At 48.6% G+C, this 22,034-nt stretch overlaps 2 protein-coding genes across 2 annotated transcripts; one reads left to right on the forward strand and one right to left on the reverse strand.

Annotated features, from left to right (window-relative positions):
- The first annotated feature begins 880 nt into the window (after nucleotides 1–880).
- Nucleotides 881–8,681, forward strand: LOC131286707 (interference hedgehog-like). Its single transcript, XM_058315696.1, has 6 exons — nucleotides 881–1,417; nucleotides 1,482–1,816; nucleotides 1,886–2,712; nucleotides 3,868–4,683; nucleotides 4,752–4,909; nucleotides 7,709–8,681. Exons 1-6 carry the CDS (start codon nucleotides 899–901, stop codon nucleotides 8,543–8,545), a joined length of 3,492 nt encoding a protein of 1,163 aa, XP_058171679.1. The 5' UTR covers nucleotides 881–898; the 3' UTR covers nucleotides 8,546–8,681.
- Nucleotides 8,682–12,057: 3,376 nt separating this feature from the next.
- Nucleotides 12,058–14,295, reverse strand: LOC131288456 (uncharacterized). Its single transcript, XM_058317590.1, has 2 exons — nucleotides 14,000–14,295; nucleotides 12,058–13,936 (listed from the first exon to the last, which is right to left on the reverse strand). Exons 1-2 carry the CDS (start codon nucleotides 14,293–14,295, stop codon nucleotides 12,058–12,060), a joined length of 2,175 nt encoding a protein of 724 aa, XP_058173573.1.
- Nucleotides 14,296–22,034: the final 7,739 nt, after the last annotated feature.

Below are 22,034 nucleotides of genomic sequence, written 5' to 3' on the forward strand. Positions count from 1 at the left end.
TTCGTTGAGTTTTGCTCTAATCTTTAAATGGACTCTAAAATTTCTAACTGTTTCTTGACAAGACTATGCTACAAATAAAGTAACCCATCAGCAGCATGAGATTCCATTTTCCAATCCCTCACTGTTGATTGACTCTTCAATTCGTTAAATGGCTCTCTAGACAATCAGCTCCAGTTTATTCAATATTCAATGGCCGGAAAGCGCTTCCTGACTGGTTTCTCTTCCACTCGATTGACGGGATTGCGTAAAATGCATTTGATTGAACCTTGCACAGTAGCGCACCCGGTCCCGCACCTCCCTCGTGCGGAGACGACGGTGCGGGAATCCGTAGCAAGTCCAATTTATTAATCATATATCTCTCATGCATGATACGAACCGACGCCGCCGATCTCTCCCCGGGTCTCGATTTCTTTTCTTGCGCTGGCAAATTGTGTCTACTTGCTGCTGCCCAACCGAACCGGAAGGGAAAGTCCCCGTTGCGGCCCATCGGTGACCACAACGGGTCCAAGAACTGGAGACCCTAGCTGATATTCGATCGCTTGGGAGAAATCGCCAAACTCCCGGGGCCCGGGGAAAAGGGGTCGGGGACCTCCAGTGAGCCCGGCCAAGTTGCGGAAGTGTGGTTTGATGTTACACGTTTCGGCCCCCAGGCTCGGTCCAAGCGCAATGTGGTTAGGTTGCTTCCCCAAAGGGATAACGATGAGGGCGTTTCGGTTTTCTCTACAAGTTCCTCAAACAAAAAAACTACAAGTGACCGCAGGCTAATGAAACCTTGCATCTGTCCTCCGTTTCAGGTTGATATGCGCTAAAGCGACCAAGCGCCAAACGAAGAATGTGCACAGCAAGTGACCGGCTCGGTGATACCGCCTCAATTCGTGATCCCTCGGACAGCACAGCGATGGAGGAAAGACAGTGCGGGACGCCACCACGGCAAAGGGCAGGGAATAGAAGTACACCTTCGCATCACAGTGTGGGCCGGTGTCGGCCGCGGGGTTGCCATCGATTCCAGCGGATAGCAGCGTCCCTGGTGCTCTGCCTAGCGTTAAGCAGTCAGCTGTTCCCACCGACGGTGGCCTCACCGTTTCCACAGTCCTCTAACGGGGCAACGCACCATACACATCACCACAACCATCACCAGCATCACCATCAGCAGTCGGTGCAGCATACGCAGGTTTCTGGAGCGTCAGGTTCCTCCGGCCATCAACATGGCGGTGGTTCCTCTTCGAGATCTAGTGGAGGTAGTGGAAGCGGTCTCGGCGTGTACATGATTCGGTCGCCCGAGTCCACGATCGCGCCGGCCGACGATGAGGTCCTGTTCGAGTGCGAGCTCAATCTCGTCCCCGAGCGGCTCGACTGGCGGTTTCGGGCCCAAGGCACTCCGGGTGTGCGCAAGGACTACGTCTATATCGGGAAGAACGTAAGTGACGAGCATCGGAAACAAGAGTTTAGGACCTTTCTACTTACATACCGTATCATTTCAGCAAGCGGGATACAACGTCAGCACGGTCGACAGCCGGTACAAGCTGCGAGTGTCCGTCAGTGGCGCCACCATCGGGGAGTACCAGTGTGTGGCGTGGTTCGGTGCGTCCGCGATCGCCTCGATACCGGCCCGGTTAACGCTTGCCACCATCGGGCTCGAGGCGGATCAACCTCCAGCGACGGGTGGCGGACGGCACGATCGGGTGCCGACGATGATGCGGCGCGTCCTGCCACCGATGCCGCAGCAGCAGCACTTCAAGGTGTTCCCTGGCAACAGTATTATCATCGATTGCGGTGACATCGTCTCGAATCCGCCGCCAATCTGGAGCTACTACAAGTAAGTCTTTCGTTTTCGCTGCCAATTGAATAGCGAATACTCACTGTCCGTTTTCTCCTCCTCCTCCAGGGACGGTATTACGATCTACCCGAACGTGACGCAAATCCAAACCGGCCGGCGGCTCATCCTCCCCACGCTGACGCAACGCGACTCCGGCACGTACTGGTGCTCGGCGGTCAACTCGATCACCGGCAGCGAAGTGATCTTGCCGCAGAAGACCACGATCGACGTGGACTACGTGGCCCGGTCGGCACCGCGTGCCTTCACCCAGCCACAGAACGTCTCCGTGCAGCCGGGCGATACGGCGCTGCTCGAGTGTCCCGGCGTGGCGAACCCCGTGCCCATCCCGAGCTGGACGCGTGCCAACGGAATCCCGCTGAACAGCCGGGCCCGCATTCAGGACTACGGGCTGCAGATCTCGAACGTCCACCCGGAGGATGAGGGCCAGTACCTGTGCCGGCTGCAGAACGGCATCGAACCCCCGCTGATGCACTCGGTTTGGCTGACGGTGCAGGAACCGCCGCGCATCATCGCACCGCCCCGTTCGACGCTCACGAACGAGAGCGACAGTCTGGAGTTGGAGTGTGTGGCACGCGGTTCACCGCGGCCCGACATCTACTGGATGCTGAACGGCGACTACGCCAAGTGGGACTCGCTGATCCGCGCGAACGGGACGCGCATGATTATCCAGTCGGTGGAAAAGCGGCACGCCGGCATCGTGCAGTGTTTCGCGCGGAACGAGGTGGGCGAAGCGAGCGAGGGCAACCTGCTGCAGGTCATCCCGAAGCAGATCCCGGGCGGCACCGGCACGGTCCCGCTCGGCTCCGTCCCGTCCGGGGCGAAGGTTGGCGGTGACCATTCGGCCAAGCGGAAGGGTGGCAAGAAGCACAAACATCGTAAGTTGTCACACGTCATGCCGTACGAATCCCGCCATGTTCTTATTCTCCTCCCTCGGGGAAGCCACTTCCGCCCGGACCTTCGCGACAATGGCAAGCCACTCCGAGGCATCCGGATCGGTCGGTGGGAATTTGTTCCTCCTCGGAGGCCCCCTTTGGAACCCACTCCAGAGTTCGCAGGCCGGCAGGCGACAGTTTCGGGCGAGTGACACTTCAAAACTACCCTCCGGTGGTTGCTCCAGCGTGTCGAACTCGTTCAGTATCAGCTTGAAACGCCTGTCCGGTGCGGCATGACAGATCTGCTCGAACAACCGCTCCGCCATCGTCCGATAGATGGGACATTTGAGGCAGTGCACGATCCGAACGATGGCCAATGCCTCGTCGAAGTGTTTGTCGTCGCAGTACAGGAGATTTGGATCGACGGGTTGTTTCTTTTTCCCTTTCGATTTGCCTTTCGATTTTCCTTTCGCTTTTGACATACTGACACGGACAATTTTGATGCAACAAAATTAAGACACGAATCACAGGTTGCTAAGATGATGGAATTGAATCAAGTAGAAATTTGTAACCAACTTACAAAGTTCTGCATTGTCAGAGAATTATTGTTTTGGTGAAAAGGTAGTAATAAGCAATGGTCTTATTCTTTTAGACCTTTTGAAATTGAACTTATAAGCAAAGTCATGTTTCTCCCTTTGTTAAACGTATGGAACTGTTATATACACGGTATCCAATATAGTATCATACACCGTTTTTATCGAACTGTAGCTTCCACTGCACAGTTCATACACTTGTTTTAAATGTTCTAATGTGCTTAGACAGGACATAAAAGTTGAATCTTATCGAATGACAGTTCTTTTTTAATAAAAAATAAAACTAGTTCCTTGAAGCGCTTCCTTTCCGATGGAACCTATCGGTCCTGTAGCAGTCCCAACGACTGTTTTGGAGAAAAAAGCGATGGAAGTCGTGCGTGCCGTATGTTACAGTAATATTCCAAAACATATGCTGTAACTGAGCCTTAGAAATGTAGCTTTCAAATAATAATTGACGTTTGAAATTGTATGAGAGTGATTGGACACCATGTAGTGGAGGTTTTCCGCTCTAAAAGTAAGAAAAGATTACTAATATTCATACTGTATTAATTCTTTCTTTCTGCAGTGGTCATGATCCCTCCCTCCCGGCCAAACATTACCCGCCTGTCGGACGAATCGGTGATGGTACGCTGGTCCGTACCGTCGAGCGACGGTCTGCCGATCCAGTTCTTCAAGGTGCAGTACCGGATGCTGGGCGATCCGACCAAGAACATCGCGCGCACCCAGTGGATGACGGAGAACGAGGACATCCCGCCGTACACGCGCTCGTACGAGGTGAACAATCTGAAGTCCGACCACCTGTACCGCTTCCGCATCGTGGCGGTCTACTCGAACAACGACAACAAGGAGGGGGCCGCGTCCGGCAAGTTCCACCTGCAGCGCGGTTCACAGCTTGGCCTCACGAAGAACCACCTGCTGGCGCCGACGCTGACCCGCATCGAGTCGATGTCGCAGCACGCCGTCGTCCTGCACTGGCAGTTCCCGCTGCATCTGCCGCATCCGATCGATGGGTTCTACGCGTACTACCGGCCCGCCACCACCGCCGGCGAGTACTCGAAGGCCACGGTCGACTCGAGCACGGCGCGCCACTTCAAGGTGGACCATCTCGAGCCGGGCACGGCGTACGAGTTCAAGCTGCAATCGTTCACCGCGTCGGCCGCGTCCGACTTCAGTGCGATCCTGACCGGGCGCACCCTTAAACCACCGACCCCGCCACCCACCGTCCCGACGGTGATCGCGGCCGCCGAGGGTGCGGACGGTAGCCAGGTGATGCCAGCGAACTACCTGCTCGTGATCGGTTGCGTGATCATCGTGAGCGTGCTGGTCGTACTGCTGCTCTGCTGTTGCTTCAATCGGCGCAAGAAGCGTGGCCACGCTGCCGGTAAGTAGCGTCTCGCAAGGAAGTTACGTCAACCTTCAAATTAACCGATACATTCTCTCGCTTTGTAGACGAAACCGACGCCAAGGTACACATACCGGTCGACCAGAACGGGTTCGCCGGCGCGGTCAGCAACGGAGGCCCCCGAGTGCACCACAAGACGCGCGCCAACGGCATCAACGGTCGGATGAACATCACGCCCAACCCGCTCGCACAGGACGGCGACAAGGTAACGCGTTTGTGTGTGCTTCGTTAACGTCCGCCGTAGTTCGTAGTTGTAGGATCCGTTTGCCTATTTCCTCGCATCCCGTCCCGCACACACACAGTTGCTCACAACCTCACATACTTCCAGCATCCTTTAGAAGTAGAAAAAGCACCCTCTCATTAGCTCGCGGAAACAAGTAGCATGTGCATATCCTCTTCGACTAACCTTACTACACCGACAAACTAACCGGTTTCTCCACCGCACGCCTAGCAATGCCCCAAATCTCGCACTTTAAGGATGTCGTGGAAGTATCCTTTCCTCCCCGACCCATCTCTCGACAAGCATCGACAATCCCTCCACGGAAACGCCGGATTGCGGCTGAGAAACCAACGGCAACGGTCGAAGTAGACTTTGGATCACCTTACGGTTAACAACCCAAGCCTACTTCATCCGGCCGTTTTTGATGGTTTTCGTTTGAGTTTCAATTTAAACCGTTGCATAGTTTTGTTTGTTTGTTTTGTTTTTCTCCGTCCTGTTTTTCTTTTCTTGTTTTGTTTTGTTTTGACATGCAGTTTTGAGTTTGTTTTTTTCTTGCAAGTTCTGATGTTTTTGGATTTTTAAGCACTTTTGAGTGAATTTCATTTTCGTGCATTCGTTTCATTGTAAATATTTATGTTGAATTACTTATCATTTAATTAAAATACATGTGAATTTTAAAATTTATCATCCTTCCGGTCAAAATTGCTAAAGAAAAGTCCTGTTTCCTGTAGCTGCAGAATAATCAAACACCGGGATATGTATTCTCCTTCCACCAACCGTGCATGCCACAGTTTACGTTCCATTTTTCGATCCACTGTTTTTCGTTTTTGCACTCAAACATGTATAGTAAACGATTTAATTATTTAGTTGCACTGCTTAGAAGCGGCAAGCTGTACAAAATGTAGATCTAGTCGTGTAGATCTTTGTGGTGCGTTGTTTTGCGTTTTTCTTTTCTCCTAAAACTAAAACAAACAGACAAAATTTCAGCAACAAATAGATGTACGATCGCCACGAAACCACCATCGTCGTCGCTCAAGAAAAGCTACTCGCCGCTACCATCGCTGTCGTCGGAGTTTGTTGTTTTTTTTTGTTTGTATGGGGGTAGGAAAGGATGCTTCCACTATCGCCACCCGCTCCAGGTCTCTCCCTCCCCATTTTCCCTCCTCCATTGTGTTTCTTCAAGCTCCATCTTTTTACCCTCTCTTATAACCAAGGATCTTTCCATTCGATCATTTTAACCGGAAAATTTACCACTTTCATTTACCCCTTTTTCTTTCTCTCTTTCTCTCTGTCCTTTGACTGTTTCCCTGTGTATCTGACAAACACACGCACACTCACATACAATCTCGATCGATCATTGAATGCGTGTGGGGGATCCTTTTTCAAATTGTCCCTTTCTCCTTTCTCTTTCTGACTCTCTCGTGCGTTTCCGGAAACTGTCCGTGACAAACAACTATTCTTTACACCCTTTTTCCCTCTATTTTTCTCTTCCTCTTTACAACTGTTTCTGTTTTTTTGCGGGGAAAATTTAATTAAACTTTCGAATCCGTGTGATCTTGTTGTACACACCGTTAGTCCCACCACAGATCCTAAGTCTTTAAGGCAGTCTTAAAGGACCGTCCTTCTTTCCCCACGTATAGTGATGTACCGTTCGGGGTAAAAACACCTATCGGTTCAGGTTAATTTATTACGAAACATGTTCCCAACCCATGTTTAAGCCATTGGGGTTTTTCTTAATCTCGAATCATATGATAATCTCGTAGTACACTTACTTACTTACAAATCAACTTTAATTACTTCAAATCGATACGCATCAAAATCACAAAACTTGTCATGTTCTGAGACAAAATATTTAATTCATCACAGAATAAACCTGTTAAAAGTTACAGTCAATTGTGGTTACTGTTTTTTTAGTAACAACACATTGTTTACGTGTTTATATTCATATTTCTAATTTAAAAACATTATGATAAAAATGCTGGAATTGTTTCCCAAAATCAGTGAAAAATAACCCGATTTGGTACATCACTATTTCCTTACTCTTCCCCCAAAAAAAAAAACTATTTGTTGTTCGTTTCGAATTACAAACCATTCCCATCGCCTTTGGGATTGCATCAAGATCGGTAGAAAGAGTTGTCGATGCAAAGCTATTTTATTTAGTTCGAAAAGTGTTTGCAAACATTCATGCATTACGTAAGCGATCTTCGTTAGAATCTCTTTCGCGAAATAGGTAACCGGAAACTCTGGATCACAGTGTTTCAGTTGAGACACATATCCTCGCGGATACTGCTCCCCGGTGATTCATGGGATATGGATCCTGTTGGTCGCCATGATATGGCCCCAATCAAGGGTGAAGGCCTTTCTCACGTGCAACCTTCAAACCCAACGTCTCAATTATTTATTCAATTAGTAAAATATAATCAATTTTCTGTTTTACACAAACAGTACGAGCCGCTCATCAAAGATAAACCAAATTCGAACTAACTGTCAAAAATATTCCCACGGTTTTTGGCTCTTTCCATGGTATGCTTCGATCTCTCTTTTTTCACCGATCTTGGATTGCATTGTTTCTCTGGAAAGCGTCGCTTGCTGCGCTCTGTTTTCCTCCCCTATTTTCACACCTTCTTCTAAGACCTCTGCCCTGGACCACTTTCCCTGGTAAACCACCACCACTCTCTTCTCCACCCTCCTCCCCAACCCATTATCCCGTAGCCGTTTGCTGTGTAGCTCGATTTGCGAAAGACGCGTTTTATTCTAGCTTAGAAATCAGCGTGACTGTTCTAGAATCGCACCGTGATGGAGCTGCGCTTCCTGCCGAACACGCTGGTCGAGGGTGACCCGGCGGCGACGGCGATCCCCGGCCGCCCGGAAGGTGGTTGGAGGAGGCAGAAAAAGCAACCCCCGACTAGCACCGGCGAGCAGCAGGCGACGGAGGAATCCGCCCCACCGGAAGGCACCGATGGTAGCGATGGTAGTAGCGAGGGCGATGGCGATGGCGGCGTGGCAACGAACGTGACCGGCACTAATAACAACAACCACCAATCGATTCCCAACCAACAACAGCACCATCTGCAGCAACAGCAGCAGCAACAGCTTCATCTTCCCTCCGGAGGACTTCCACCGATGCATCATCCGGGGACGGCGGCGATGAACAGCTGTGGCGTTCCGACGATCGGAGGTCCAACGGCAACCATCCAGCAACAGCAACAACAGCAGCAGGAGCAGATGATGTTGGCCTCGATGCCCCACCGGAGGACGTTGGAGCGTTCGGTCCGGACGATCCCGAACGGTGGAAGCGGTGGCGGAACGCCGACGATGATGCACGAGACCGGCGGGGGAGGTGGTGAGATGCCGATGGGTGGTCATCCGCCGGGGCGCAACTCGTCCATCCGGCGAACGCGCCGTGGATCGGGCTCCGTACCGGGCAGCCCTCGGATCGGCCGCGGTCCAAGCAGCGAGTTCCTTCAACAACAACAACAGCAGCAGCCGGCGGGGGTGACGGTGGTAGCCAGATCGCCGATGCCGATGAGGGCGGCCTCGGGCGTGAAGCGGAACGCGGCCGCACGGCTCGGCCGGGCCGAGAACATGTCCTCGGGCAGCCTGAACAGTATTGAGGTATGAGAATGACCGTACGTCGTCACCGGCACGGGACGCGGCTGGTGGCCACCGGACCCCGGTGGAGACGACGACGACGACGAACGAGTGGACAATGTGATAGAGCAGCCTACCCACCCGCAACCACCAGCACCATCCTCCTCCTCCTGCAAGCGTCGCCGGCGGCGTTTCTTCAAGCTGTATCTCTTACGCAAACGAAGGAAACCTCCACCAACGACGGAGCGTAAAGGTGCATCCTACCGTCAGCTTCCTTCCCCGGTCGACGACGACGACGAGGACACCTTCCATCTCGCCGACGACGAAGAGGAGCGACGAAGGGGACGAACGCTGCAGGACAGCGAGCACCATTGCCGCAAGCAGGCGTTCTACGAGCGCGTCAACGGGTACCGGCTCGTCTCCTGAATGTCCGCCCTCGAGCTGCTGCTGTCCGCGTTGCATGACCTCGTGGTCAGCGTGTAGCTTCGAATTGGGCACCCCACACACACACCAACACTGCTCCGTCCATCGGGTTGCGGATTCGTTTCCGGCGTTGTTTTATTTTACTTTAACCGTGTCACCTTGCCTTGTTACAATCGAATCCCCGATCACGGGTACTGTAAGAAGAGGTTGAGCTAGGGGGGAATAGGGCAAGCCAAGATCCCATAGGATGTGGGGGGAGGCTTGTAGGAGAACCGTTGTACTTAATTTCTACCTAAATAAGTAAGACTAGTTTATTATTTTAACACCCGAAAGGAGAGCAGAAACGGTGAAAGATAGAAAATGTAAATAAAAGGTGAAAACGGATGTTTGAAAATAGCAAAAACGAAAAACAAAAGACAAGTACCTTCGTTGCGGAAGGAAGAGGCACAGAAGTGTTAAGGAAAAGAAAAACTTCACGAGAAGAGAAAGAGCAAAATAGATCAAACAAATCAATCAAAAAATAACATAGAAACAAACGAGCAAACGCAAAAACAAAAATATACGCTTCATTTAACAAGCAAACGGCAAACTCGGTACCGAGTGCAGATCGGAAGATCGCAAGATCAAGTGTAGGGTGAATGTAACAGAAGGAGGAGTAAAAAACCGATGTTATCTAGCAGCAGCTTTTACTGACTGATGAGCACTGATTAATTATAGCTGTCCGATAGAATGTTCTTTTTAATTGTGTAGCGTTAGTAAGGGGAAAGAAAAAGAAGGACGACACAGGCCTTTTGTCCTGTGTTTTATTTTAATTTTATTTTAGTAATTCACTTCTGTTTTTTTTTTTTCGTTTGTTTGTTTTAATTCCTAACTCAAACAATCCCCGAGCAACAGAAGCCAGTCGAAAGTGAAAAAAGAAATGTGAACGACTTTTACGACTGCACCGATATACTACTTAATATTGCTACTACTACTAGTACTAGCTGCGCTTACTAACGGCCGAGAATGAGGTAGAGAGAGAGAGATGTGTTATAAATGTGCTGTAAATTATTTATTTAACGCAATCCCGCACACCTTTAGGAAAAAGGGGGAAGGGGGAGGGCCTAATGAAGATGGTATTTTTTTATTTTGCCTTTTTCTACTTAAAACTTACTTAGTAACATTAGCCAGAACGAACGAAGTGGAAACATTTAAACAAAATATACAAAACCCGTATCCAACCGCTTCCGCGAAATCCGAAAGCCCACGGAATACGGGGTTGTTTAGCGTTAGGGTAAATGGTATATGTCCTCGAATCGAAACCCCCCCCCCCCCGGACCGGCGAGGGAACTGTGTACATAGTGTTTTCCACGTTTTCCATCACACCGCGCCTCGGCATCTCGGATAAATATATATGTATGTAGAGAAACTGGAAAACTTTAACAAAATATACGATAACACTATGAGAGGTTAGAACCGAAACATACAAGATGCAATGTGTTTTCCCGGATGGTCAGGAGTGAAGGATGTGGAAATGTAGATCGCAGACGATCAAATTTGCTTAAGACAATGCGACGAAGGTCGGGTCCGGCGTCGCGCGGAGGATCCCGGGGATCCGTATACGCAAGCATTTGAAATGTGTTTCACTGTACAAAAGAGAAAATATCTATATATATATGTATGTGTGTATGTGTATCGATGCGAGAGAAAAAATGTATACTGCACAAAAGCGCATAAGCGAGAAGGGTGGAGGAAAAACTGCATCCACAAATCACACTTCCAACAAGCTTTGATACCTGAAACATTCAATCAAGTCCCGCGCACAACGAACAGGAAAATATAGCATGTGCGGTTGCTTAGGTGTGCGTGTTAGAGGAAAATCTGGAAATACCGGCGGAAAACGGGTGACGTTTTCGGCTGGAAAGATGTTGAAAAATAAAGACGAAATAGTGATCGAAACATTAACACGATGTGGTTTGATTTTTCGTACGGACGGAATGAATGAGAAACTAGCGTTTTTATCCGAAATTGAGAGGGAAAAACCCCGTTGGAAAACGCCGAAGGGATGCAACAAATCCGATTCCACCAGAAGTGCGGGTTGAAGGAAACGCAGGAGGACACTGCGCTCCTGATCGCCAAAATCCGATCCGAACTAATCCGATTCCGGATGGTTCAAATTCCACACAAAATAACAGGGTATCAGGAATCGAAAGCAAAATCCCGGAGTCGATTGCGGCACACAAACTCAACAAAAAGTAACAGGGTCGCAGGAACCGGCGGAGGATACCGGATCGCAAAAATCAGATCCGCGCGAGGTTCAAAATCGGATCCCGTGCGCTTCAATTTTACAAAATTTGTACCAGGGTAGCAGGAATCCGAGGAGGTAACCGGCGCCTGTTCCATGTGCTTGTTTATTTCAAATATAGAGAGCGCTAGTGTCGACATTCCTTTGTTGCATTGAGTCACATATAGGTAGCGCTACTGTCATGTGTCTTACTTGAAATATGTACAAACCCGTTTGAAATGTTTCAAAATATTTCAAATTTAAATTTTTAATTCGTTTTTTTTAGTTTTTCACAAATTTTTAGAGAAACCCGGCGAGATAACACTTACTCCCTTCAAAATATTTAACTTTTATTGAATTTTGGTTCTATTATTACATTAAAATGTTCCGAGAATCAAATGTTCGTTCCTTCGTGTGACATAAAAGCGGTTTGTTAGCACTTTTAAAACCGATTCTCGTCAGCCCATGTGCCGTCTGTTAATAACAATTAATTTCCCTTCAGGATTCGTCGTAGCTGATTGGCAGCAACGAATAGAAATCTTCCTATCCTTACACCCTATACCCGAAGCCCCGCGTATTAAGTTAGCTCTCGCTAAGCTACATATAACTACATTTGTTGGTTCCGTGTTGATCTGCGTTGCGTTTACTATGGATCCCTGCATAAATCTTTCTCGCACATCTAGTTTTCCACCGTCGATCGCGATCGCTGTTTGCTTGTTTCGTTTGTGGAGCCTGGATAATAAATAAAGGATAATTTACCCTAAACTAAACCGACGGGAGGTTCACTATTTACACTACCACCTATCGTCCCACCCATCCCCATATAGGGGGCATGCACCCCTGGAGGGTGGTCTCGTTACGGCACATTGACCGGTAGGAAGCGGCTCGGATCGCCGGCCTGCGGATTGTACCGTATGACGACCTTGTTCGGCTCTTCACCGACCTCGAGGAAGGTGTTCCAGTCGTACAGGAAGTAGAACCCGGTTCGGCGCGGTGGTGGCAGCGGTTCCTCGTCAACCGGATCGCCGGCCAGATCGTGCGAAGGGAAGGAGTCATGGAGCAGGGCCGCATTTCGGCCACTACTTTCCGTCGTTGTCGTCGTGGTGGTCGTCGATTGTGTCGTTGATGCTTCCGTCGTCGATGTCGTATCCTCCGAGTCGGTGGTCGTTGGTACCTGTTGGTCGTCCTTTGCATCTTCGATCACGACCGGCGAGCTCACCTCGGAAGCGGTACCGTTCGCCGTGATCAGCTCCAAGCTAAAGCGTGTCGGACTGTCGCCGGTTCCGTTCGAGTCCGCCGCTGTCGATGCCGGTTGCTGTCGTTTCTTGATCTCGTTCAGGCGATCACGCGTGTCACCACCATCGACGAGCGGGTCTGGCCCTTGCTGTGCCAGCAACGATGGGCTCAGGTTGTAGTGCTGCGGATTCAGTGCGTCGAGCGAATCCTCGGTAAGGTTCTCGTTGAGCTTCTCCAGCTGCTTCACCGTTTGCCACAGTTGCTCCAGCTTCCGGTAGTCTTCGTTGCTGACGCGTAGTCGCGCCGCCTGATCCTCATCGTGCGCCGTCGGGGGGTCCAGTTTGCGACCCGTCTTTTCCCTCCTACGGAACACGGGCGCCGGGAATGTTCGGTCCTCACCGCCACCAGCGGACTGCATCTGAATGCCGAGCGTACCAAGTACAGGCATTAACTGGGGCGCCACGAGGTCCGGGTTGATGGCCGGCATCGATTTCATCACTGTGGAGGACGCCTTTTCCCGCACGGTCACACCCTCCGCCGGGTGCATCGACTTCTTGTTGCGTGGTCCCGCTCCGAGCAAACCGAACGACTTCAGCAGCACGTCCAACTCCTCGTCGATCGGCTTATCGCTCCCACCGGTGCCGCTCGGGAGTGGCTTAAAGGCGACGTAATCGTCCGGTTTCACTTTCGCTTGAGTCAACCCAGTGGACGCCTTCGGGGTCGTCGGTTCCTCGATCGTCGGAGTCGACTCTTCCACCCTGAGCGGTTCGTGCAGGACGAGTGCAGCCGGTTGAATGTCGGCCAGGTTTTCCACGCCGGGTAGTGGCGCGAGTCCGATCGAGTTGTCCGAGTCGTCCTTCAGTAGCCCGAACGAGCGTAACAGGTCCTTCAGCTCCTGCGCTACCTTCGGATCGTCCACATTTATTCCAGCCTTGGCGCTTGAACTCTCCACTGGGAATGGCGTTGTGGTCGTGGTTGTGGCCGACTCCGTACTCAGCGGTTCGGCGGTGGTGGGCATTGGGCGGAAGTTTGGCAGAGAAGCTTCCTCGGAGCTCTGCGAAAGACCGATTGACGCCAGGAGGTCGTTCACTTCCTCCTGCCGGAGTCCCATCCGTTCCGGAAGCGTCGGATGGAAGGTCGTCGGACGGGGTGTGGTAAAGCGGATGGTCGTTACCGGGTAGGAGGGAGTCGTTGAGCGTGCCCTGGTGGTTAGTTCCGGTGGTGGAGGTTGCGGTGTCGACGTGGTTGCGATAAGACGCGCCGGTGGAAGTGGTCCTCCAGTCGGTCGTAGCTGCTGGGAGGTGGCTCCATCAACGATCCGCGTCACCGGAGGCCGGGTGTAGATCTGCTGCAGCTTCTCCGGCGACATGCTGTTCGCGTGGTACGGCAGCACGAGCATCAGGGCACGCATGTGTTGCGCCCGGCCGTGATCGCCAGCTCGGAGCGACTTGGTGAACTCTTCCTTCGTGACATTCTCAAACAGTTCCTCGATTTCACCCCTAAAATAGAACGGGAAAGAATATTACAAACGCTCTAAAAGAACTCATGACCAAAATTCTCACCTCGTCAAACGGGGAAGCGATGGATCCAACGCCAGCAGCCGCTGCACCTCAGCGATCGTTTCGTGCACGTCGTGCATTGCCTTCCGCGCCTGATCGACGCCCAGATCGTTCACATCGCGGGGACGAATGATGCGGTGCAGGTTGTACGCCACGAAGTCGTTCCTTCGCGGAAGCCGGCGAAGTTGTGTCGTTTGTGGATACGGTCGGGGATAGGGGAAACCCTCGACGATCACCAGTCCGACCAGGAGCAAAAGAAGAGGCAGAGAAGGGAAGGATGCAATCCGCAAGGACTGCATTTTGACGTCGAATGCTGGCGGATTCTGTAATGTTCGTGGTTCTGTAATGGAAGTAATAAAACCCGTGTTAAACTTTTAAACATTTGCTAAACAGTGTCAAAGAGAGCGTAAATTTGCGTTCTATAATATGATTGTTTCTAATAAAATTATTCTAATCGAATTTCGCTGGAAGTTATGTGTACAGATTTTTAAGTTTTATTATTATGTTTATACTTAAGGAATGACAACTTCCTTTTCCTTTTCCATCCGAAAAGTGAAAATTGTAGTAACAATTTCTATTAAAAATAGATTGTCTCTAAACGTTTCCGTGTTTCAAAAGAGGGCGAAGGCGCATCCTTCGATCCTTTTATTTTAACTTCTAAAAAAACATCGCCCTCACTGCGACGTTTCCGTTCGACCGAAATGTTACAGCGGTTGACCAACAATTTGATTTGCCGCAAAAGCACATTTTTCTACAGCTAGAGAATTTTAGTTTCTCTAAGTTACATAACATTTTTTAATGAGTAAACATTGGATTATTTAATTTCCAAAAAAGAACAGCTAAAAAAAATTATGCTCATGTGAATATTTGATCATTTGTTCGTTTATTGGAAAATATTTTTTTATTTATAAAATATACATCTTATTACTCCCTCAAAACTGTTGCCCCACAAACTTATGAAACACATTGATGTCCATACTGTTTCTATATACTAAAAGAATTCTGCATGATAAATTGTCTCAACCTTTTAACTAAACGGAAATCGATAAACACGGAAAATTCGAACTTTGTATGCGCAACGAGGGTTGAGCACGGACAAGTGAAAGTTGTTCCCCGGGAACACACCACGAGCCCGGCATAGGCATTGTTGGTGTGTGTGCGTTAAGCGGCCGGGGTATTTTTTATCCCATTTTCTACATGTTTTATGCCCAGATCAAGGTTTGGAATAGGCGAGCCTTACCTACACGAGAAACTATTATAGCCGACCGAACGGCCTTGAGAGTTCACGGGGTGGTGTTTTATAGCGGGGAACCTTGTTTGTTTTTTTTCTGCCCCTACCCAACGCATGCTGTGAATTCCCCTACAGAAAGGGAGAGCGTTTACAGAACCAACGACTCCGACGCAGCGTCAAGCGACGAACGGCTTTTTTTTCTTCCCTATGAGAGACGCATTGCGATGCACGATCGTGGTTATGCTTTTTTAACAACCTGTTGGTCTCCTGGCCTGCATTTACACCACACTCGCACCACATTCGGTTACACCCGCACAATGGGGTGGCGGATGGCGAATTGAGCTGTGAATTTTTGAACGACGTGACGGAACGAACCGCGAGTTTCGTAATTGCCCCCGGACTGGCATTTCACCGAGTTCCGGCGATGAGTGCGTGGATGAGTTTTCCTTCTTTTCTTTTTGTTGTTGTTACCTTTAGTCTGTCCATTGTTTTCCCCCACGCACACTTCGGTTCCATTTCATCGTCGTCGGCTTCCAAACGGCGACTGTGTGAAAATAAGTGTGCAAAGTTTCGGCGAGCTCAAGTCGTGGCATACTTTGTGGACAAAATGAGATTCGTTGCCGGTCAGGCCAGTAGATTCCACCGTGATTCAACCGTTCGCCCCGAGGTGACTTGTTTACGAAAGTTTCGAGGAAGATGCGCCAAAGCGGGGACAATGTTTTCGAAATCGTTAACCGGACACGGTGTGACGGTGGCCAACCAAACTGTGGGACTTAAAAAACGCGGGCCAACACAAAACACCGCCAACTTTGACGGTTGGCAATTATTTTTGGGTGATGTTTAGCGAAAGAAAAACAGCACCATAAGAAATTCGACCGAACAGAATATGTATCAGCATTAGGTAATTAGCCATTGTTCGTGGTTTCTTTCGTAACACACTTTTTCTACATTAAACGTATCTTTTTCTTTAAGTAAGCTTTAAAAGAAAAGTGATCCTTGGTTAGTGTAATCCTTCCTAAGATCTCCAGCGTTATTCAACCCCACCACAGTAATGCCGATGTAATGCGTTTTCCCTTTCGTTTCAACCACAACTTTCCGGCGGGAGTTTCTCGTTTTGCCACCGTTTTTTTTTATAAACCCACGAGCTAATGTTCCGTAGTGTGCGCAATGTTTATGCTGTGCTTGAAAGAACCGAAACAAGTGCCACTTCCTACGTCCTCAGCAGGACGGTGGATCGGGGGATGTCTGAAACAACCGGTCCCACCGGTCGGTCGGTGAATGGTTTTTGCGCATGGGTGAACTCACCCCCTCTCGCTTGCACGTTGCAACTGCAGCTGTCCGAATGCATGATGCAGAAGGAAGTGGAAGGTAGCAACAAAAAAAAGAAAAGAAACCCAGCAACAACAACTGGCCGTACATTGCGCAATCATAATCATCGCAATGCCTTCCTTCGGTGAGCCGCACACGCGCGCTTTAGTGGTGGTTCCAATCCGGAGCCGGATCCAGCCTCGGATCAAGGTTGAATCGGAATGAAAACTTCGAGGATCAACGAATGCAGGCAAGGTTCAAATGGAAAAGTTAAATTATTGATTTGAACCAAATATTCATAAGTTCCTTTGGAAACGGTTTGGGAGTGGAGAAGGTGAGCAGGTTAACGGCTGACTTGAAGGATACGATACGCCATTGGAGCATAATAGAGAAACTCTTGATTTCTCTCCATGCTGAAAACCAACTGCTTTTCGACATGTTTATGCTTATGGTATTGGATTTATCATAACATTCAATTTTAGAGCTTCTTCAATTCAATTACCCTGCATTGCATAACACAAAGCACAATTTCTATCGGCCTCAATAATCGTATCACGGTGTTGGTATCTTGAAAGCCCTTACTTAATCATAACAAGCAGTCAACAAACAAAACTGCAAATCAATCAGCGAAGAAGAAAACATAACTACCGTTGTGTGTTCGCTCTTTATCATCACCTTTAGGTATCTTTAGACCACACTTGTTCGGACGTTCCGCATCTGTTCGATGGATTTTCCAGCTCCATCGCGTACCGGCAACCACACCAATTGAAGACGTCCAATTGAAGGCGCCGAGCAAACACCGCCGGGGTGGTAAATTGAGCGCACGAACCGCGATTTCAAAACGCACCCCGCCCACGCCCACACACCCACCGGTCAACCCAAATTATGGGCTGGAATGAATGAATTCGGGGGATGGGAAATTGCTTCCCTAACGCACACGTGCGACCGCCAGCGCCTTCGGGGAATGCAATGGCAAGCCGAAATTGTTGGTGATCTGCAAATGCCGGCAAGCACGGGAGAGGAGTGTGGAATAACTCGATGGACCCGGGAACACTTTCCCTTCGGTGGAATGGAAGATGAGTCGCGTGGATGTTTGTAGATATTGCACTTTGACGCTCGAGATGCCAAGAGGAGACTACCACGTGCTGGGTCGTTGAAGTGGCTCCTCCGGAAGATGGTGTTGAGATCTCCACGATCTTTGATAATCTCGTTGAAAGTCACAGAGAAAAGCGGCGTGGCGAAGAAGTTTGAAGCGCCAATCCAACCGACGAACGTTGATGATAACATCGCTTTTCGGTTTTTTGGCGGCACTGTGGTTTAAAATTTACGATCTTCCAAAAAATTAATCGTTTTCCACAACAGTACCAGTGGGGACATGCTATTATTTCTGTGTAGCTAGTGACTACAGTGACTACACATATTCAATTTATCGTTAATTATGTTTTGGAATAGCTTCATAACGAAATATTGATATATACAGGAAACACTTGAAAACAACATTACAAACATAGATAAGTGGTGTCCAGCAAATGTTTCTATCCCATCACAAAACCCAAAGTTTTGCCAAACGTAAATAAACCTACGATAAACTTTTTTTTTCCTAAAGATCGAAACATTTTCCTTCAAATGTAAACAAAAAATTGAAAAATGAAGCTATTCTAGCTAGCGAAAACAAGGGTTCTGTAACGAAAAAATGTAAAAAGTACTTCCAAAAAATTTCAAATGATGCGCTACCAACAGCAAAAAAAAAAGATTTGTTGTAAGAGTAGTGGCATTTCAGAAACCTTTTCAAATTTTGTAAATAGTAATTTATTCATTTCATTCAAGCAAAAGTTTATTGAAACGGAAGTTTCGGTCAAATGTAAAATATTCGTAAGCGCATATTCAACCATGCATCCTTATTAAATAAAGTTTCCTCTTTAAAATCCCACAAAGGAGGATGGCTTTTATTGCTCAACACACAATCCAGCCAGGAAGCTGGACGCCGTTTCACAGTTTATTGACAGGGCGGGCAGAAAAACCCGCCGGACAGCTCATCGTCGGAATACCCAACGGCCTCGCACCGCCCGATGACAGTCATTACCCCCCGGCCGGGGCAGGCAAAAGCTACTTCTTCGCTCGCTGCAGAAGGCTGTAATCGATCAAACCCGACCCGCGCGATGGATACCACCACGAGTTGGCGCCTTTCCTTACACGCCACACGCCGGTTGATTACGCCGATCGGGGGGATCCTTCGCCCCTTCCTTCCACAGTGGCCAAACCCACGGCTCGAGTTCGATGGCGTAATAGAGAAATTTCCAACCCACCCCATCATCCTTGCACATCCGTCAGCGACGAAACCAGTTTTCCCGCGAGAGTCAGGGACCTTCGGACGGCAACCGGTTGGCTGGTCAGGTGTTGGCGTGTGGCCGACTCGCCAGGGACTCCCTAACTCCACCGGCCTAACCTTCCGCTTGACTTTGGCAGCTAACCGTCCCTCCTCGTTGCCTATGGAACGACGACGACCCTGCTCTTGAGCTCTTTCCATTCCGTAACTAAGTTACGCATTGGTCGGAAAAACGAAACGGATCACTTCAAGCGAACGCGCACCAAACGACGATCGAGGGGTTGTTTTTCGTGAGCGAACGCTAATGATCGACGGTCAGGCGGCACACGACTTGGGTTCGTTTCCCTTCCAGTCATTTCATCTACCAACACCGGTAGATTGCCCCCCCATCCAAGGGTGTAGCGAAGTGTAATTTGGGGTCTTTTAGGCTCGCGGTTCGCCACGCCAATGATCCGTTGAGGCTTGATGCGTTTACAAACGATCTGTGATTTTATGGCCGGTTTTATTTATGTTGCACGAGATTTGTTGCCATTACATTTTCATCGGATCGGCGCAGGTCCGAATTAGGTCAGTACGGGTTTGGTCGTGGTCAAGCGTGGTGGTTTGTTGGATTTGACGTTTTCTAAATCGTAATCTCCCAATGAAAGTCGTAAAGTGTGCGTGCATGGGAAATGCGCATGTTTGAAGAATGGTCATGCTTTTCCACGGGTCTTTCGCTGAGTAGTTTTCGATGGATCGATCAGATGGGAAGAAAGTAATTTTCACTTCAACGAGAATGCCATACGGCCACGTCCGTCATGGCGTAGAAACTCGCGAATGTTTGTTGCGTCCTCCTCCGATGAAAGCATTATCATTTTGCATCCACCCATACGTCACGCGGCGTCACAGTTCATTGCCGTCGACGATGTCGCTGCCCGTTTCTGGAACGGAAGCCACCGCCGACTGTCTCGGGAGAAGGTGCACATTCCGGTGGTGCATTATTACTCGTGCATGTGAAACTTCGAGGGGCCACGGTCACGAAGACACACAATGCAGATGCATGCGCCGTCGACGCTGATGGATCCTCTACAGACCGCACTCCCTTGTGTTCCTTCTTTACCGGCGGGGTGGATTGCGTGAAGCGTGCAATTAGCAAACTTTCACTGTTGCCCTTACGTTAACCCCGACCCCGGGCACGGCAACGTGAAGGGCACGGGGTGCGGCCAAGGAAAGCTCAAACAAACCATCGGCCGATGACGTTCGGTTGAGTGGCAAGTTCAAGCATCGGATGTGAGAGGCCGAATTTCGTCGGGGAGTGCCACCCCCGGGGGGGTGGGTGAACGCTCATCGAACGTCAAAGCGGCCGGCGTCAAGCGACCGTAACCGATAGTTGCGGATAAGAGAGTCGGTCATGGATCGCCGGTTCCCAGCTGGAACTTGACCATCGAATACGTCGTCGACGACGACGACGACTACGGCGTTGGCAAGTCGAAATCGTCAAGGGTCGTGTGGTGCCACACCGTGTTGAAGAGGATGATCATCTCCTCTATCAACTTTCCCCTGGCGGAAACGAGGGAGGAAGGGTGCTGTTTTGGCGTGCTTTTCTGGCACATTTCCTCCTAGCCCGCTTTCGGAAGTGTGTCAAAAATATGGAAGTGTTTTTCCCAAATTGGTAGTTGCTACTACCTCATTCATTCCATTGGAAAAATATTTGATCTAGTTTTTGCATAAATTATATTCCAACAATCACATCGCTTTCAACGAACTCAAGCTTTATATATACGAACTTTCATGCTAACCAGTGGGGTCGAACAAAACAAAAAAGGACCAAACTGGGAGCGTTGATAACAAGTTAAAAGCATTGGGAAATGTTACTTATTTATATTTAAGGTACGTTAGCATGATCTTAAAGCATATTACAAACAACATCAAAATATAAACTGCAGGATGCAGAAAATTATTGAAGCACAAAACGGGTTAAAACTGTTTTAATACGTTTTTCAATTAATCAAGCCTTCCAAATCTATTAAAAAATCAATAATAAAGTTCCAAAACTATAAAATAAAACGGAAAAAAACTTAATGGTTTTCCGTTTGTTTCAATAAACATCGAATTGGATAGGAACAATCTGTAAACACATCACATTATAAAAGCTTTCTGTGAACCAAAACATCAAAATGGTTACGAAAAAGAAACAGTACGTAGATTTTTAAGGATGTTTTTGAAAAGAATGAAAAGTAGGGCATACAATTTCTGGCATTTCTCAGAGAAACCTTAACTTATATAATTAATTTGGTATAATAAAACGAATTATATGATACGAATGCTGAAAGCCTTTAATACATTAAATTGATTGCTGCAATTTGGCATATTAATTAGAATATATTAAATTGCATACTTAATTTATACCGTATTTGGAAAAACAAATTCATGTGACTACATATTACATTTCTTGTTACCTTTTGTTGTCCTGTACTTCAGCTATGTCTTATTTAACTAAGTTTACTTAGGATTGAAATCTAAATTTGAAAAAGAAATCCAAGCAAAATAAGACGATCGTTTACAAATCGGAAGGTACTCGAAAGAGCAGCATAGAAACAAGGCGATCAAAACAGACGCCATCAATCGACGCAGGTCACGTTTTTGTGAAACGGAAAAGATAAATAAACAGGTGGAAATGCGTCAAAAATAGGGCGCTACGCGCAGACCACGTTTTGCCGAAAGTAAGCACGTGAAGACGAAGGCCGGAACGAAAGATTCCTTCAACCTGCAGAGGTGGCGCTTGGTCGGAGTTTTCGCACTCGGTAAATGGTGATGTTCCATTCAACCGAAGGTTGCAGCCAAACAAATCATGATTCGTTTCGAGGTGTTGACCAGTAAACGCCGTCCAATTTACAACCTGTCTTGTTGTCTGCCGTGAATTGGTTACGCGTGCGTTACTCCGTTTGAGAATATTCCAGAATTCGTCACGTCATCCAAAATCCTGAAAATTATGTACACAAACACGTTCGTTAGGAAGACAACCACCGAAAAAAAAAATGAGTACCATGCTAACAGTTGGTTCGATATTTAACCATGGTACGAAAAGTGATTGATCTCTCTCGTGCGCTACAACTGCATGCAATCACACGTGATCACAATCGTGACGGCATGCAGGGTGTGCCGGATGATCGAGCCTCCCACCTTATCCATTT

This window comes from Anopheles ziemanni, chromosome 3 (assembly GCF_943734765.1).
Source record: "Anopheles ziemanni chromosome 3, idAnoZiCoDA_A2_x.2, whole genome shotgun sequence".
In the NCBI taxonomy this organism is placed as follows: domain Eukaryota; kingdom Metazoa; phylum Arthropoda; class Insecta; order Diptera; family Culicidae; genus Anopheles; species Anopheles ziemanni.